At 36.4% G+C, this 17539-nt stretch overlaps 1 protein-coding gene across 3 annotated transcripts in view; it reads right to left on the bottom strand.

Annotated features, from left to right (window-relative positions):
• Positions 1 to 8089: 8089 nt before the first annotated feature.
• The window catches only part of LOC150076017 (tyrosine-protein phosphatase non-receptor type 11-like), a 148908-nt gene continuing 139458 nt past the window's right edge, over positions 8090 to 17539 (bottom strand). For 2 of the 3 annotated variants that reach the window (XM_090387997.1, XM_090387999.1), the window contains exons 14-15: positions 16582 to 16737; positions 8091 to 8536 (exon numbers count right to left, since the gene is read on the bottom strand). In XM_090387997.1, the coding sequence (XP_090244123.1) occupies positions 16608 to 16737 (130 nt within the window). In that variant the 3' untranslated portion in view covers positions 8091 to 8536; positions 16582 to 16607. Of the gene's footprint in view, positions 8537 to 16581; positions 16738 to 17539 lie in introns of all 3 variants that reach the window. The other variant, XM_090387998.1, reaches the window with a different exon arrangement.

Genomic DNA, 17539 nt, shown 5'->3' with positions numbered 1-17539 from the left:
GGAATAAACTTCCATCTGTCGGGAACTGGACAAATGTTTAGAGGAAACGATTGTGAATTTTTTTTTTTTTTTGGCTGATGCTACATAAGCTTGTATGCTTGCTTTCTTGCATCACATGCCCTCTAATACTATTATACACTAGCTGATCTGGAAGCCTCCTAGAGAGTTACCAATAGGTTCGGTCCGATGTACTAACTAGCGGCCGACCTGTGAGCACTGTTTTGGAGCTGTACACCTGAGTTGTAAGCAAGAGGTCTTTGAGGCTGTCGCCGACATTCTCTCAGATAAGCCAGACAAGCTGTGCTTGCTACCTGGGAGTTTAAAACGCTGATGGAACTGATATTCAGGTGACACTCAAGTCAAGTGACCCAATTTTGGCGAAGTCCGGATGGTCTGTGACAGCCAAATCCTCTGCTTGCACTTTCATGATGGTGGGACTGTTAGTAATCCTGGGTATAACCCCCATGTGGAAGCACACTATGGGTGACCACTCAGGTGTGAACCAATGTAAGTAGGGATCAAGGTGTGGCGCCTACACCACATAGTGGAATGCCGCCTCTCTGTGTTACCGGGCAATATTAGGTGGTAGAAATTCCATTAAATTAATTTAACATGAACGAAACTGGATTGTTTGTTGTTTGTTTGTTGTTTAAGAGCATTAGCAACTAAGGCCACATTGCTCCGGGATATGCAGTGGTCATTCCCTGACCTTTCCGCATCCTCCGTATTTGTTGTGACGGGCTCGAACCCCAGTCTAATCAAGAATCGTGTGCTATGCACTGCTGTTCCTTCCCACCTGGCTACGGAGGAGCCTACGAAACTGGATGTTGTAGATATGCAACTTATGGTTAAAGCAAACAAAAAAATAATATATTAAAATCTATGCTGTTGAGAAATACAGGGTGTCCCTGATTTTAAATGTCTCGTCAAAGAAAACCCAGTGCAGTAGGAAATGTTAATGTTTACTGGGAGAGAAAGCTCAAACAGTTTATAATAAAAAGTCAGTAGACTTCTCTACATGAGCTCCTTTGGTGCAATGAAGAATGTCAAAACGATACTTTATTTCGGACTAGGTTCACTCCAACATATCTGCCCTGGTGGTGGCAATTGCTTGCATGATGCATGTACATAAGGTGGCAATGTTAGACACACTGGTAGAATAAACCACGTCTTTCACATAGTCTCAGGAGAAGAAATCTTTGTGTTGGATCTTGGTCCACCATGTCTAATCCAGCTGTGTGGGAATGTGTTGTTCAGAGCAGTGCATACCTACAAGCTCTAATGAGGTGGTGCCCTCTCTATATTGATCAGTAGGTGTGTAAGATGAGGAAATGCATATTTGCCTGTAATGGTATCCTCCAAGAAGAAGAAGAATGATGCAATAATAGTATCCTTATAAGACTGCAAAACAACATTTGCTTTTGGGTTGTTTCAAATCTGCTCTTGGATACAGTGTGGGTTTTCAGAACTTTGTATTCAAACATTGTGTCAGTTAATTTTTCCCAAAACATGTTTGTGGTTTTGGTTGATGCAATCAAGATTATCAATAGAAGTTTTGTCACTCAGCTTAATTTCTTGAATCATTTGCAATTTATAGGTGTACAAACACGGCTGCTCAAGTATGATTTTGTGCAGAGTTGCACAGGGCATGTTCAATTCCCTTGATGCACACATGATTGATTTCTGTGGGCTACAAAGGGAGCACATACCACTTCAACTTACTCTTCTGAGATGCTCTGATGACCCCCTCCATGTTGCTTCAGGACATTTTTGAACACCAGTTCAAAAATGTCCTGAAAAATAAGTCAGAGCCAAACCTTTTGAGTAGGATGTTCAATCTGAAGGATCTGTTTTTCCATCAGAAATTGCAGCTCAAGGTGGTGTGAGAAATTCAGACAGAAATGTGTAGAAGAGAATAGCATCATGTAGAGCTGCTTTTCTCTTCCCAAGGAAACTACCTAAAAGGGGACAAAAGCTGGTTAGTTCATTTTAACTTAGTCATTCCTAGAACCTTCTAGCCATACTGGTGTATACACACATATATTCACTCTGCACAAAACCCTTGAAAAATTATCATGGAAAGCAATATTACACTTGATTATAATTTATTCAAAAAAAAAAAAGTGTGAACCTTGTATGCACGAAAGATGTTTTATTTTATGTGAAAACATCTATGGTGGCACAGAGTAAAACTGTTTAAATTTTTGAATGGCTTGATCGAAACTTATGCTACTTAGAAGGTTGATGTTGATCAAAATCTTGAGAAGCAAATTTTATTAAAGTCTGCATTTTTTTTCATTCTCTCTGTTTTTGAACTCATTCCTTTTCAATAGAGAGGATTCTTCGGTGGCTTTGTAGCTTTTATTCTTGCATAATACTACCTTTATTTACTCTACCGAATCATTAGTGACTGAGTTGGAGTCATTTAGGAAGTGACATCATTTCAATATCTTAGTATGAACTTTACTAAATCAACTACTTACTCTACTAAATCAATGTTAGTGTCATTTAGGAAGTATTTAGTATTAGTAACGGCCGCATGGTGCAAGAAAGCCTATGGCTTATGCTGCACCAGCCAAAAAAAAAAAAAAAAAAAAAAAGTAATGCCAATTGTGCCATTTCCGTAAGAAAATTTCATTACCAACTAGTTCTATTCCAGGGCCACCATAAATGTTTTCACATCAAAAGTACTTTGCCTGCTTAGCAGCGATAAAAATAGGAAATTAAGAAACACTATCACACATATATATACAGGCACTCCCCAACTTATGTAATACGCAACTTACGGAAATTTGACTTTACGTAAGTTTTTGCTGGCTGGTGCAAATTTTTAAAAAATCATGGAAATGCATTTTGCATCCTGTAGGAATAAATGAGGTATCGTGAAAATATAATGTGAACCCAATAACACATTGTGTTTTTTTTTTTTTTTTTTTTGGTAATTCGTTCCAAGACCTTGGAAGTTGAAATTTTCACTATATAACTAAGCTATTTATCTCTCTAAAAGGTCATTTTTATAATGGAAATTGAACTACACTTTCATCGTTATCATATATTCTGTTATAAGAATCAATTTTGAATGCCTTTGTGATATTTTTCTAAAATACATTTCTAGAGGTTACTACCATAAAACAAAACAATTTGCACGTTCCGGTTTATTGGGCTTTACTGTTAGTGCAATCTATTATAAATGGGTAGTAAGCTCGACCTTATTGCATTTGCTATAATACCAATAACTGCAATTGTGTGGGTTTTTACGTTACAGTATTATGGTGAAATGTGTTCCCCTTCACTGAAATCTTCAATCATATTAAAAACAAAAATTTTCAGAATCTTCTCTTCATTCCTATTTACTTAATACAATGGTGAAGGGAAAGTGACCAACGAAAAGTGCAAGTGGTGGCAGTGTTAGGAAACAAAAAAAAAAATTGATTTAGAAATGAAGAAAATAATTAAGAAGTACGAAGTAGGACAAAGATTGTCATCTACTAAATGGGAATCAGGTTTTGCTGCTTCAACAATGAATACTATTTTAAGGGACAGTGCATGTATAAAAGAACATGTTAAAGGATCAACGCATTTAAGATCAACAGTGATCACAAAACAAGGTTCAGGTGCTATATCGAAGATGGAAAAGCTATTAATAATATGGATGGAAAATCAGATTCAGAAGCAAGTGCCCCCGAGTCCAATGGCCATTCAAGCAAAAGCAAGAAGCACTTATGAAGATATTAAGGTTAAGTACAGCAAACCCCAAGCCAAATTTGTGCAAAGCAACGGGTGGTTTAACAGGTTCAAGCATTGCACTGTTTCCAAAACATTAAAGTATGCAGTGAAGTCGCCAGAGTCAATTCTACAGCTGCAGAGAAATTTTGTGATGTGCTGGAAAAAACCCCTTCTAAATCTCCACAGCCCTCAACTTCCACAGTGGTGTAGAGTTAATTCTGGCTACGATGTTCGAAAGGTAAAACTTGCTGATGTTATGCCTGTTTCCTCTCTCTCTTTTTGTTATTTTGAAATTTTTATAATTTTTACCCTCTTGTAATTTTTCCTGCACGAGATAAAAAAAATTGAATTAATAATTCTATTTACATGATCGCAAACATTTATTTTTTGCTTCAATAAAATTCAGCACGCATAGTTGCAAGTGCTGCATAAGCTTAGGGAAATTCTGACTTATGTAAAATTCGACTTATGTAGAGTTCCGCAGAATGCAACCCTTACGTAAGTCAGAGTGGCTGTATATTCAAGTGCCACATTGCACAAAATTTTTCAAAAAAAAAAAAAAAAAAATTTTAAGAAATGAGCTTTTTTATGGTAGATGCTTCCTGAGTTGTTGCTACACTATAGTTGCAAACAAGATATGGGGAGAGGGTTTTGAATGTTCTATTCTCAATATAAAAGCAGCTAATACACAGCAATGAAAATTATTTTATTTCTCAGTATCAATCAACTGCTGTAGCATTTTTATCCCCCCCCCAATAAATTTCCATTTATAGCATGTATTACATCAATGGAGACCACATCAGATGATCAATGGCTTTAAAATCGAGCTTTGTGAATGGCAGCCACTGAATTTTTAAACTGGTGCATTGTCCTGATGATTGAAGTCTGACAAATGTTGTTTAGGCAGCACCTGCATCCTTTCTGGATGAATGCAAGTATATGTATGTATATGTATGTGTGACAGGTGTATAGATGGGCCAAATATGTGGGGTGTGTGAACTGATAGGCCCCCCAAATTAGACTGCAGTGGGGGGCTACCTATTAGGAACCCCTGCCATGCTGATGTTATGCCTCTTCACTCAGGCATGTTAACTTTTACTGTTCTTGATGGTTCCCTACTGGGTGGAGATGGCTTCCTTCCACAGGGATGCCCCTCTATCATCCCCAACTTCCTATTTCCAGGTGGAGAGCCTTCTGTTCTTATCATCCACTTTCCTTATCTTCATCTGTTTTCCCCCCACGCCCTTTTCACTTAACAAGCTGTTTTTTTTTTTTTTTTTTTTGCCCTGGTCCCCCCCTGGCAAGCTCACGCACAGACCAGTGTTCACTCCTGCCAGAGACTATATCTCCTAGTATATCTGGCTGCCTCCTTGGGGCAAAGTATGGGCAATGGGGTTGCATCAGGAGCTCACGACTAAACAGCAGAGGAACAAAAGACTAACACTACACTATGCAGACCAAAACTTACAGTACCTCTGGCATATTACAGAGAATATTACATGGCTTTAAGGGAGATAACTGGTGCAGCTTGACAGTAAACACTATTCATTGTACCCTGATACAAGAGCACATAATGCAACTTTCCTCCTTTTCTTTTTGATTTCCATATGCAGTATTTGGGCTAATACTTGCACAATAACCTGATAGTTATTCTATGCTTTAAACAGTTAATAAAATTCCCTCAGCATTCCAAAATGCAGAGACCAGGACTTGGATGAACATGAAACTTCTTTGGAGGAGATCCAGGATGATTGTCCCTCCCCCAGAATTGAAGTGATGGAGCCAAGTCTCATCCACAGTAACAAATTATCTACAAAAAGAGTTAGGTTTCCTGTTGAATTGTGTTAGAAACATCTCTGAAAATCTCTTATTCATTTCTGATAAGGTGTCAACATTTGTTGGACCCATCTTTTAATAATTTTTTCATACCTAATTGTCAGTGAGGACAGTACTATTCCATTCTGCTATTGCAGTTTCCATTTTTGCAAACTTATCTGTCCATTTCAAACACATGTGCCTATTTCTTAACTGTGGCACATGATGGAGCTCTGTCATCCAAAGTATTAATGGTGTTGTGGAACTCAACTTGTGTTAAGTTTTCTTTTGCAAATATTTGATCACTGCTTTTGGCTTGTTTGGCACCATTTTTCAAAAATCAATACACTTCATAATTATAATGACCAGTAAAAAATATGTACAACATTCAATTATGATATTTTCCATACAAGCCATGCCCTGTCCATGAGTGTCCTTTTGCACATTCATGGACAGGGCATGAAACAGAAAGACACAAAGAAATCGTCAGAATGGCCCTCCAGAGATGACTTTTTTTGACAAAAAGTTAAATTTACTGGAAGTTGCTTTTAACCTAGAAACACACAAATGTTGATTTTTACCCATCACTCACACACAACACACACACCTAATTGAAACTCAAACTGGGCTTCTGGTATGGCTCACATTCCTTTCTACCCAGGGATATCTCAGGATTTTGTGTAGTTTACAATATTAACATGAGCAGATTCCTGGTATGAAACTACAAACTGTGTATTCCCTTTAAAAACCCCTATACCAGTTTTGCAAAGAAGTGGGGCAGTTTATAGCATATCGTACAGAGAATGCAATGCTAACTATATTGGTGAAGTCATCTGGAAGACTGGTTGAAAGACCACATTTCATCCAATGAGATGTGCTGATGACCAGTGACAGCCATGAATTAGAGGTACCTCCATCATGTGGCTGGAGGTACATGACCTCCAGCCACATGATGTTCAACTGATATTACATGATATTGGCTTGCACAAGATTTCAAGATGCTCATTGGAGTCCACCCAAATATGCAGCACTAGACACGCTTTGAACAGGAAGCATGAGCAACTTGAGGTTACACTAACCTTGAGAGAGGAATTGCCTCTTTCCTTTCCTTCCTCTCTTTTATTCCATTTGACACTTCTACATGCCCCCCCCCCCATGTATTTATGCTCACTGCCTCCTTGCAAATGTTACGAATGACAAAGGCAACATACAGATGCCAGAAGTATGTATATTTTTAGATTTTATTTCATTTTTTTTTTTCAGTATATTTTAAAAATTTTGCAGTAATATTTTATTGTAGGTTTAATCAAAGTTATTTAGATTTTATTCATATATTCTTAATAACAAATAAATATATTCTGAAATGTGGTTGGAGCAGTTAAAAATGATTCAGGGATAAAACAGGTTTTAGAATTCTAGTTAAAAGGTAAAATCTACTCTCAGGTTATGCTCCATTCTTTCATAACCCAGTTGCAAAAATTAATAATGAAATAGCTGATTTTATCCTATATCAAAATGATTCAAAATAAAGGAAATCTATATATAACAAGTGTTTAAATAATTAACTATCTATTTGTGAATAACTTTGTTAATCTCTTAAAATTATTTCTTGCTGCTGGCTGTTAATGCCAAAGTCTACTGTGATTATTACTAATCCACATTTTAAGAACTACTTTAAATGATATGTCTAATTACTTTATAACATTTGCATAACATAGTCACCTTGGTGACTAACAGTCTGCAGGTGAGTGACATTACATCCCCGTGTTCTTTTCTACTAAAGCTATTCTTGCTTGAATTTAATTTTATTATGCTCATTGTTATACATGTATGCTGACTAGTTTTGAAGAAGTAATTAATTATGTTGTATATTATTTATGCCATTGTCCTTAACGTTCTTAATGCTTTTCTTTTTAAAATTTTGTTTGGATGCAAAGTGTATATGTTTGTTTAGAAAAATTTGCTCTTGAGGTGTTGACTATTATAGTCAATTATTCCAAAAGAGTCTCTGAACCATAAAGTTGCTAAAAAGTACATATGTTAGAAATATGTTACTGTAGGGAGACTAATTAAAAATTAGTCCACCCCTCCCCCAAATTCAATATAGTAAATATTACACCAATAATAAAAAGATATCTATAAATGTGTCTTTTTGTCTTCACAACTTTTTTATTGCTAAAATAGTTGTGTTTTCATTCATTATTTGTAACATTTTCAAATTTAAGCAAATCATTTATTTAAAAATTACTCTTATATTCAGAAATTTACAGTAAGCATCTAAGCCAGCCATAATTTATCATTAACATGATTTCAGTTAAATATGCTCAGCTGTATGCTTAAGTAGTCTCCATGTAGAAACTATGCAGGACTGGAATAGCGTGACAATGATTTCAAATGTTAAACTAATTCTTAACTATTAATTTGTGTTGTCAATCAATATACATAATATGGAACATATGCATGGGCTGTACTCCTAAAGATATAGGTAAATTTTTTATGCACTTACATTTTCCATATATATATATATATATATATTTACATACTAACTTGAGCAGCCCTAATTAATCAAAATAACTGACATGAAGAGAAATTACAAATTTGTGATGCCTATTTTATGCATAGATAGATAAAAGAACCATAACTTTTTTTAAGGCTGCATACTCCCTGAAGAAAACTGTGGCTATAAAATGTAGATTTTTCCAATGCATGTATTGTTTCTCTCTTGTAATGAATCCCACAAGGCCTGCAAACTTGTGAGATCTTGATAATTTGTGTGGACCATTTCATCTGTACTAAAGAACTGTCATGGTTACTGAAGAGGCACAGAGAATTAGATGTGGCATATATGTTCCAGTTTCATATTAACTGTTAGTGTTACTTCCCTGACTGGAAGCAAACACCTGGCACATGTCAGGGACTTGGGCTGTGAAATGGCAACCCCACTTCCACCTTGTAAGCCATATAGCCAAGAAATGACAAGCTGCTGCCAAACTACCTAAATATATAATATATTAAATTTCAATATGCATTGAAAAAATTTTTAAAACACACAACTTACTTATTCCCAATTTAAATTAAAATTATCATCCACCCTATTCAAACATCAATTGCACATTATAAAAAAAGGTGAGTACCATAATAAATTAAGCTATGCTATAGACTCATATTGAGTCTATTTATATACCATTTAATACCATTTAAATACCATTTATAATAGACTCATATTGAGTCTATTATAAATGGTATTTTAAGAAATCTACAATTATCGGATTGGCATTGAAAAAATACTTTTCTCTGATACATTTTAAATTTACTTTTTGTATTTAACAGCTCTTTTTTAATTAAGAGATAAAAACTAACATGGAAAAACCAAAACTGTAAAGAATACTGAACTGAAAAATAAACGAATCATCACTGAAAATCTTCATGCATAACTATGACATATACAGACATAAATGATTAGCATGTCAAGCTGATCTAGTACATCCAGTAGTGTGTCTGTTAATGCCCTGATGGAGCAATTTGAAGGTGTTATAAAAACATGTAAACATCAATAGGCAAACAAAATGTGGGTGAATGGCCATCTAAGAGTGTACAATGCCTTCAACGTGCATAAGGTGAAGTTACATACAGCTGATAGACTTTCAAAAGGATTGGATCATTGGGTTGTCAACACAGCAAATTGCTGTTCATGTGGGTTATGATGCTCAAACAGTCAGGCACCATTGTTTTCAACAGCACCTAAGTGTTTCGACATATGTACAGGAAAATACTCAGACATCGCACAGGCCCTGGTAGCATCAGAAGAATGACAGAATGGAAGAATCAGTGGATCTGAAAGCAGGAAATGTCTGTCACATTCTGCCAGATTTCCATTGCTGCAACACAATCCTTGTTTGAACCTCTGTCAAGGAGCACAATTGGCAGATAACTGAGAAGTGGGGCTGCATGCTTGCTGTCCACTGCCTCTGATGCTATTCTGTCACCATCGGTAGTGCAGAGAAAGAGCTGCTTGGGGATAAGAATGGCATAATGTCATCTTGAGCAATGAATCGTGCAGTCTGCATCAGGAGCATAGTGTAAAGTGTGTTAGTTGTCTGATGGCACTTTTAAAGTGTATGGGGAGTGGTTTGTTGTGTAGTGTTATTTTCTTTTATTTCTCTGACTGGAACCCACCGTTATCCACTCTTTGTTATGAGGAGGCAGATCAGGCATCCAGTAGATTATTTAATTATTTATATTTTTTAAAGGTGGCAGGGCCTGCCACACTTATATCTGGCAGGCCCTGCCACCTAATTTCCAAGGGTTTCAGTGGCAAAACTTGTATATAAAAAAAAAGGGGGGGGGGGTGAACACTAGAATTTGGAAAGGCTGAAAGAGGTTTACGAGAAAGTGGTTGAATTTAGACATTGATTAGAATTTGGCAGCATTTTAAGGGGTACTCGGTCGGTTTAGTTTGAGGGGGGAACTGGAGACTGGGGGGAAACAGGTAGAAGGATGGGGATGATAGAGTAGGTGCATCAGGAACATAGTGGGCCAACACCTAGAATCAGTATAGGGAGCCATTAGTTACAATAGCCATTCACCTCTGGTCATTACTGATGGCGTGTTGAACATTATACTGAAACAATTCTTAAGACCAGTGCCTCTGTCCTTTCTTATACTCCATCCCAAATGCCATTTTCCAGCAGGACAATGCTCACCAACATATACCTACACGATGTGGACATACAGGCAGTTCTCTCTTTATGAGTTCTCGGGTTTACAAGTTTTTTTTCCCCAAGTATCAGCAAAACAGAAAATATGAACATTAATTGCAAAAAATGAATGTTAAACATTCAGAAATATCGCATTCCAAACCACGTGCGTAGCTATACAATACAGTGTACCCTGCTTTACGATATTAATCCGTTCCAGAGACACCATTCGTATTGTGAAAATATTGTAATGTGAACACAATAACACATTGTTTTTTGGTAATTCGTTTCAAAATCTCCGAAGTTGAAATTTTCGCTGTATAACTAAGCTATTTATCTTTCTAAAATGTCATTTTTAAGGTCACGAGCATGACCTTAATGCCATGAAAAGGTCATGAGCGTGGTTTGTAAATTGTATTAGTTACCAATTCAAATCATTAACCACTACACTTTCATCATTATCATATGTTCCGTTATAAGAATTAATTTTGAGCACCTTTGTGATATTTTTCTAAAACACATTTCTGGAGGTCACGACCATAAAATAATAAAAACAATTTGCATTTTCCGGTTTATTGGGACCTTTTTTATTAATGCATCTAATTATAAACAGGTAGTAAACTCGATCTTATTGCATTTTCAAAAATATCGATAGCTGGAATTGTGTGGTTTTTTAGTTTATTATGCTGAAATGTGTTTCCCCTTTACTGAAATCTTCAATTGTATAAAAAAAAAAAAAAATTTTCAGAATCTTCTCTTCATTCCTTTTTTTTTTTTTTTAAGCTTCATAAACTTGTTCATAATCTACGCGAATCGTGTTAGTTGCAATTTGTGTGTGTGTGTGTGCTGTTAAAAAAAATGCTTATGCATGCAATCGTGAAATTTATAATTAAAAGAGAAGATTATCTTGGAAACAAATGCCTCCTGAAGCATATCTGAAGAAGACGACTCCTTGTGCAACAAACCAACGAGTGCCGAGCCAATAATGAGTGATCAACGAGTGTGCATTTAGTCGATGATGAAGAATAAACATTCTTTAACATTTGTAGGTCATACATAATTTCTCTATTATTATAATTTGCTTGATTTTACAGGCTACGTTTTAATTTCTTTGGATAAATCAATCATTGTTTAAACATAAACTAATTAGCTAACTAATTTCATTGTTGATAACGTAACCCCTATTTTTAACATTATATCTATGGGAAAAAAAATTCACGCTTTACTAGTTTGCTTTACGTGCGCGCACACTAGGAATGAATTAACTCGTAAAGTCGAGAACTACCTGTACTTTCTTGGCTTGGGATGTTCACTGACCTCAGCTACCCCCAGCCCCACTGTTCCCCAACTCAGTCAAGAAACACAACTCTGTGTTCATGAAGATGACATTCATCACTTTCAACTCTCTACCATGATATTGGGCCACTTGCATTGTTGTTTGTGGATGCCGAAGTGGATTTATAAAGTAAAAATGACTTAAGGAATCCTGAACTTAAGTTCCAGGGAATATCTATGGAAAGTCTCACTTCATGTATCATTGCTGACTTGTATCTCTACTGCTTTGAAATCTTTTTCCCACATTATATTCTTCTATTTAGATGTGTAGATGATCTTTGTGCACTAGACTGTCCAAATTTTCTCAAAGATTTTGGCCGTTTATATCCCCAGGAGCTTATCTTGGAAAAAACTAATTTTTGCAAACAAAATGCCAATTATTTAGACCTGCATATTAGTATTAATAATGGGCATACTACTATTAATTATGCATTAGCAGAGGCATATGATGCAAGAAAGCAAGCTTATGCAGCATCAGCCAAAAAAAAAAAAAAAAACGCTCCCATTTCACCCCTCTGTTCCAAATTCCTGTCCAGCTCAGCCTTAAATTTATTTAGACTATCAATTTCCACAACAAAGGATGGAAGTCTGTTCCACCCAACCAACTACCCGCTGGATAAAGGCAAACTTCCGCACATCTATCCTACATCCATCTTTCCTCAATTTGAATTTATGCCCTCTCAGGTGATAATTCTGAGCAAGAGGAACAATCCCATCAGCACTGAGCATGCTCAAACCATTCAAGGCTTTATACACCTCAATCAGATCAACTCACAGGTGCCTAGTCTCCAGACACTGTAATTTGCAAAACTTAAGCTTTTCTTCATAAAAGCAACCCTTTGTTCCATTCACTACTCTTGTTGCCCTTCTCTGTACTCGTTCCAACAGCTCTACATCATTCTTAAAATTAGGCCTCCAGACCTGCATACAGTACTCAAGGTGTGGCCTGACCATTGCCTTATACAACGGGATAATCACCTCTTTATCCCTGCTAGAAAAATTCCTGTATATCATTGACAAGACACCATGGGCTACACTTGCAGACCGTCTGCACTGGTCAGAAAACTTGATATCTTCCTGCACAATTACCCCCAGGTCCTTTTCACTCTACCACTGTCAGTGTAGTACCACACAGTTCATATGTTACTCTGAGGTTACTGCTTCCCATATGCAGTACTTTACATCTGTCAATGTTAAACTTAAGTTGCCACCTCTCAGCCCATCTGCTCAACTTTTCTAGATCCTGTTGCAGCAGCGTACTTCTTAGCCCATCTGCCATTTTGGGCAGATGGGCTAAGAAGTGGCAACTGAAGTTTAACCTTGACAAATGCAAAATACTGCACATGGGTAGAAGTAACCCCAGAGAAACGTACCAACTGTGTGGTACTACACTTAAGGTGGTAGAAATTGAAAAAGACCTGGGAGTAATTGTGCAGTCAGATATGAAGTTTTCTGAGCAATGCAGACAGGCTGCCTGGGCAGGTCATGGGGTTTTGTCAATGATATATAGGAATTTTGCTAGCAGGGAAAAGGAGGTGATTATCCCTCTGTATAAGGCAATGGTCAGGCCACGCCTTGAGTACTGTGTACAGGTCTGGAGGCCTCATTTTAGGAAGGATGTAGATTTACTTGAGCGTGTACAGAGATGGGCAACAAGATTGGTGAGGGGAATGAAGGGATCCTCTTACCAAGAGAGGCTTAAGTTCTGAAAATTGCAGTGGCTGGAGACTAGGTACCTGCACGGTGATCTGATTGAGGCATATAAAACCTTGAATGGGTTGAGCACGCTGAATTCTGATGGGATCCTTCCACTTGTTCAGATTACGAACCTAAGGGGCATAAATTCAAATTAAGAAAATACAGAGGTAGAATAGATGTGCGGAAATTTGCCTTTAGCCAGTGGGTGGTTAATTGCTGGAACAAACTTCCATCTGTCGTGGAAGTTGATAGGTTAAATAAATTTAAGGAGGAACTGGACAGACATTTGGAGGGAATGGTGTGATTTTTTTTTTTTTTTTTTTTTTGGCTGATGCTGCATAAGCTCATACACTTGCTTTCTTGCATCACATTCCGCCACTACTACTGCTGCTATTAGTGTTATTAACAACCCTGCCGACCTTCGTATCGTCTGCAAACTTGGACATTAAGCCTGATATACCATCATTAATAAATACAGACTCCACTGATAACATTAGTCCACGACGAGCAGTGTCCATTGATTACCACTCTGTCTTCTCCCTCTCAACCACCCCTTTATCCATAGCAGCAATTTGCCTCTGATGCCACTGCTTCAATTTGTGCAGCAGTCTTCCATATGCAACAGTATCAAAAGCCTTTCTAAGATCCAAATATATGATACAAAATTATTGTTTGCATCCAGTTCCTTTGTGACTACATCATAGTATCCAATCAAATTGGTCAGACAAAACTTGCCCTTAACACACCCATGCTGAGCTATAACTGAAGTCTTGTCTAGATAATCTTGTAATGCTTCTTTAACCAGCGCCTCCATTAATTTCCCTGGAACAGAAGTTAAACTAAGAGGTCTGTAATTACCCGTGTCTCCCTTTGATCCTCCTTTGTGGATTGGGGGTCACATTTGTACATTTCCAGTCCATGGGTACCTCCCCTGAGTCCAAGGAAGCTCTCATAATTATGACTAAGGGTTTGCTTACTTCCTTTGCTGCCTCCTTTAGTATAGCTGGATAGATTCCATCCACCCCAAGTGCCTTTCTTATGTTTATCTTCAACAATTTCTCCTCCACTTTACTCTCAGTTATTACAGGATTATCTAGCTTACTGCCAGAGTTTAATACACCTCTGGCATTCCCCTCCCTGAATAACTCCTCGTGTATGAATGCAGGTGCAAAATATTCATTTAGTTTGTTAGCTACCTGAGCAGGATCATCAACAGTTGAACCATTGATATCAAGTGGACCAATCTGATTCATCTCCTTCCTTCTAGAATTTACATAAGTAAAAACTCTTTGCTGTTTTTCTTTGCATCCTTTGCCAAAGATTTCTTGTAATCTGCCTTTGCCTGCCTAAGGTCATTCTGGAGCAATATGGCCTAAGGCACTGATACTGCATAAAACCAATAGCATAATGCACTGGAAGCTTTAATTTCTTTATCAGAGTTAAATCTGTTGCCTCAGAAAATTTGTTTGTGGCCAAACATGGGCTATGGGAGAATGATGAACAATTTCAAATCCCAACAATGAAATTCTTGCTAGTGTTGCATGGCTGCTTTGTCAAGTAATATTATTGTATTGCCTCTCTTACTTATTTAATTTCTTTTTCAGCTTGCCCATTGTTTCAACAAAATTGTTGATGGTTAAAGCTAAAACAAAAATTCTTATTCAAACCAAATTTTTGTAAAAAAATAGGTTTGAATAAGACCCACACAATCCCAAAAAACAGTTGATATCACTCTGCTTGGACTTTATTTTGTTATTTATTTTTTGAAGATGGAAATGTTTTATGGCAAAATTCCTTGGACTTTTCTAATTTTTTAGATCATACTGATGAATCTAGGATTTATCTCTGGTCACAATAATATTTAAAAATGCACAATTTTTCACATGGCAAAAATAGTTGTCAAACTTCCACTCATATGAAAGCCTCCTGAAAATCCATCAGGCATATATCTTTCTATATCTTAATTCAAAAGAATATGTTGCACAGATTCTTTAGAAATACCTAAAGTTGCAGCAGTATTTGTTTGGTTGATCCAGTGATCACCAAAAAAAAATACAAGAATATCTGCTTTTTGTTTATGAACTTTGTCAGTTGACAGTATTAGCTATCTTTGTGAACTCTGTTCATTGGCATTAACTTTATCAACTTCATTCTTTTCGACCTGTAAACCAGCCAATGGACAATGCTGACATCAACAATTTCATCCTCACATATTGCTAATAATTGAAGAATTTTGACAGGCCTAACATTTTCAGCAGTCAAGCTCAATAAATGTATACAGTTTAAACTGCATGTTCAAATATGCTTCCATTTAAAACAGTGAAACATAAAAAAAAACAACTACAGAAATGCTACTGCACATGTACTAATTAGAAGCCATTAGCTAAGTAAGAAGCCAGATGGAATTTGCTGCACCACTAGTGCTGAAATTATGAACTAGCATTATTTTTTGCACTGGTATCCCACTAACATTTACTAAAATATCTCACTTCTTAACTGCAAGTGCACTTAAAGAACATGTTTTGCTAAATTAACTAGAACTGAAGAGTTTGAGAGAACATGTCTCTGCATCCTCAGAAGCTAAAAAAAATAATGAATGATTGACAGGTGGGCTAATCAGCCAATTAAAAAAAAAATCACTCAACAACAGCTAAACTCACAGCAGTTTCCCTTGGGTGCATATGACCAACAATTGTTAAAAATGTTATGTTTGGTGAACGATTGAGAATCTGACCCACGATAAGCAGGGTATATTCAAAGTACAACCCGTGAATAGTCTAAGCAGCAGTTGCCCACAATCTGCAAATTACAAGGTATTTCTTGTATAAAATAAAGTATGTATTAAATAAAAAAAAAACATCAACAATAGTCTCTGTTATAGTATTGTCAATATGTTTGAAGTATTTTTTTTAATTTGCTTTTGACAGTTATTGATAATTTGTAACCACGACAATGATAAACTACTTAGTTTATCATTGTTGTGGTATTATGTTGTAGCATAATGATAAACTAAGCATAACAAATTATCATTCTGATATCTAGCAACAGTTTTGGCCCAAGTTTGTTGTAATTAAAGTTTTTTTTCTAAATGTATTTGTTATATCAAAAGAAGTAAATCTAATTATAATAAATTATCGAAGAAAAGAAATGAATTTTTTTCTATTTATATGCCAGTGTGACCAGACATAAAATACAAGCCTAGATGTTCTTTTACTGGAAAATTATTTGCCCTGTCTTGATATAAACAATTATAAACTTGTTTTTTGTATTACTAAATCTATAGTTATCAAAAAATAAGCATAAGATTTACCTCACTTTTTGATCAAGAAGCATATGTCATGATTTGCGTGGAGGAGGTGGGGGTGCAACAGGTGGCGGAGGTCCGATATTGAAAGATGTAACGGGAGATTTTTTCTCTTTCAGAGGAATATTTTCATAAATCTGCCTTAGCATTTCATCTGGAGGCCTGCAATAATAAAACAGTTCTCTGCTCATAAGAAAAATAGTCAAGTAGGAACATAAAAATCCATTTAAAGTTTAAGATGAATTTACTTTACTAGTATGGCAAAATCACATTACAATGAATATGAGGTGTGGCTATAAAACAGTGAGACTGTCACAGTAAAATAGATAATAAAATATTTTGTACCTTACAAGTTATTCCCTTCAAAATAACTGCCTTGGGCTTGCACATACTCATACATGGAAATGTATGAGACTGTGCTTGGAAGAAACATTTCTAGAGTCATCTTCTGTAAGCCCTTTTAACACTTCAGTAATTATTTTTCTGAATGTCTTCAGTGGACTGGAAAATGGGTTGCCTTAAGTACACTTTTCGGTTTGGGGAAGAGAAAAAAAAAAAGTCACAAAGGGCTATATCTGCTGAATAGGGTGCATGTTTGCCCTCAGGGTTTTTTTTTTTTTTTTTTTGTCAGAAACTGGCAAACAGAGAGCATGTGTGTGCTGGAGCATCCAACCATCCTTCCACAATTCAGGTCTTCCTTCGAATTTTTTTCAAGCAGCCTTGTGAGGCACAACTCTGCCCAATATACATATTTTTAAAGAAAATAACTCTCAGTTCTTGGATCTTCTGATCAAATTAAGAATTCACATAGCAGTAAGGCTGCACTGCAAGTGCAGCCTTACTGCTATGTGAATTCTTACTGCACTTTGGTGCTTTATGGGAAACCGTTGTCTCAGAGACAGTCAACAAATGTCAGCAAACAATACTAAGAAAAAAAAAAGAATGTAGAACAAACTAAAGGAAA

Source organism: Mastigoproctus giganteus, chromosome 13 (assembly GCF_048544385.1).
Source record: "Mastigoproctus giganteus isolate SK-2022 chromosome 13, ASM4854438v1, whole genome shotgun sequence".
Classification (NCBI taxonomy): domain Eukaryota; kingdom Metazoa; phylum Arthropoda; class Arachnida; order Uropygi; family Thelyphonidae; genus Mastigoproctus; species Mastigoproctus giganteus.
This window is presented reverse-complemented; position numbering and strand designations above follow the sequence as displayed.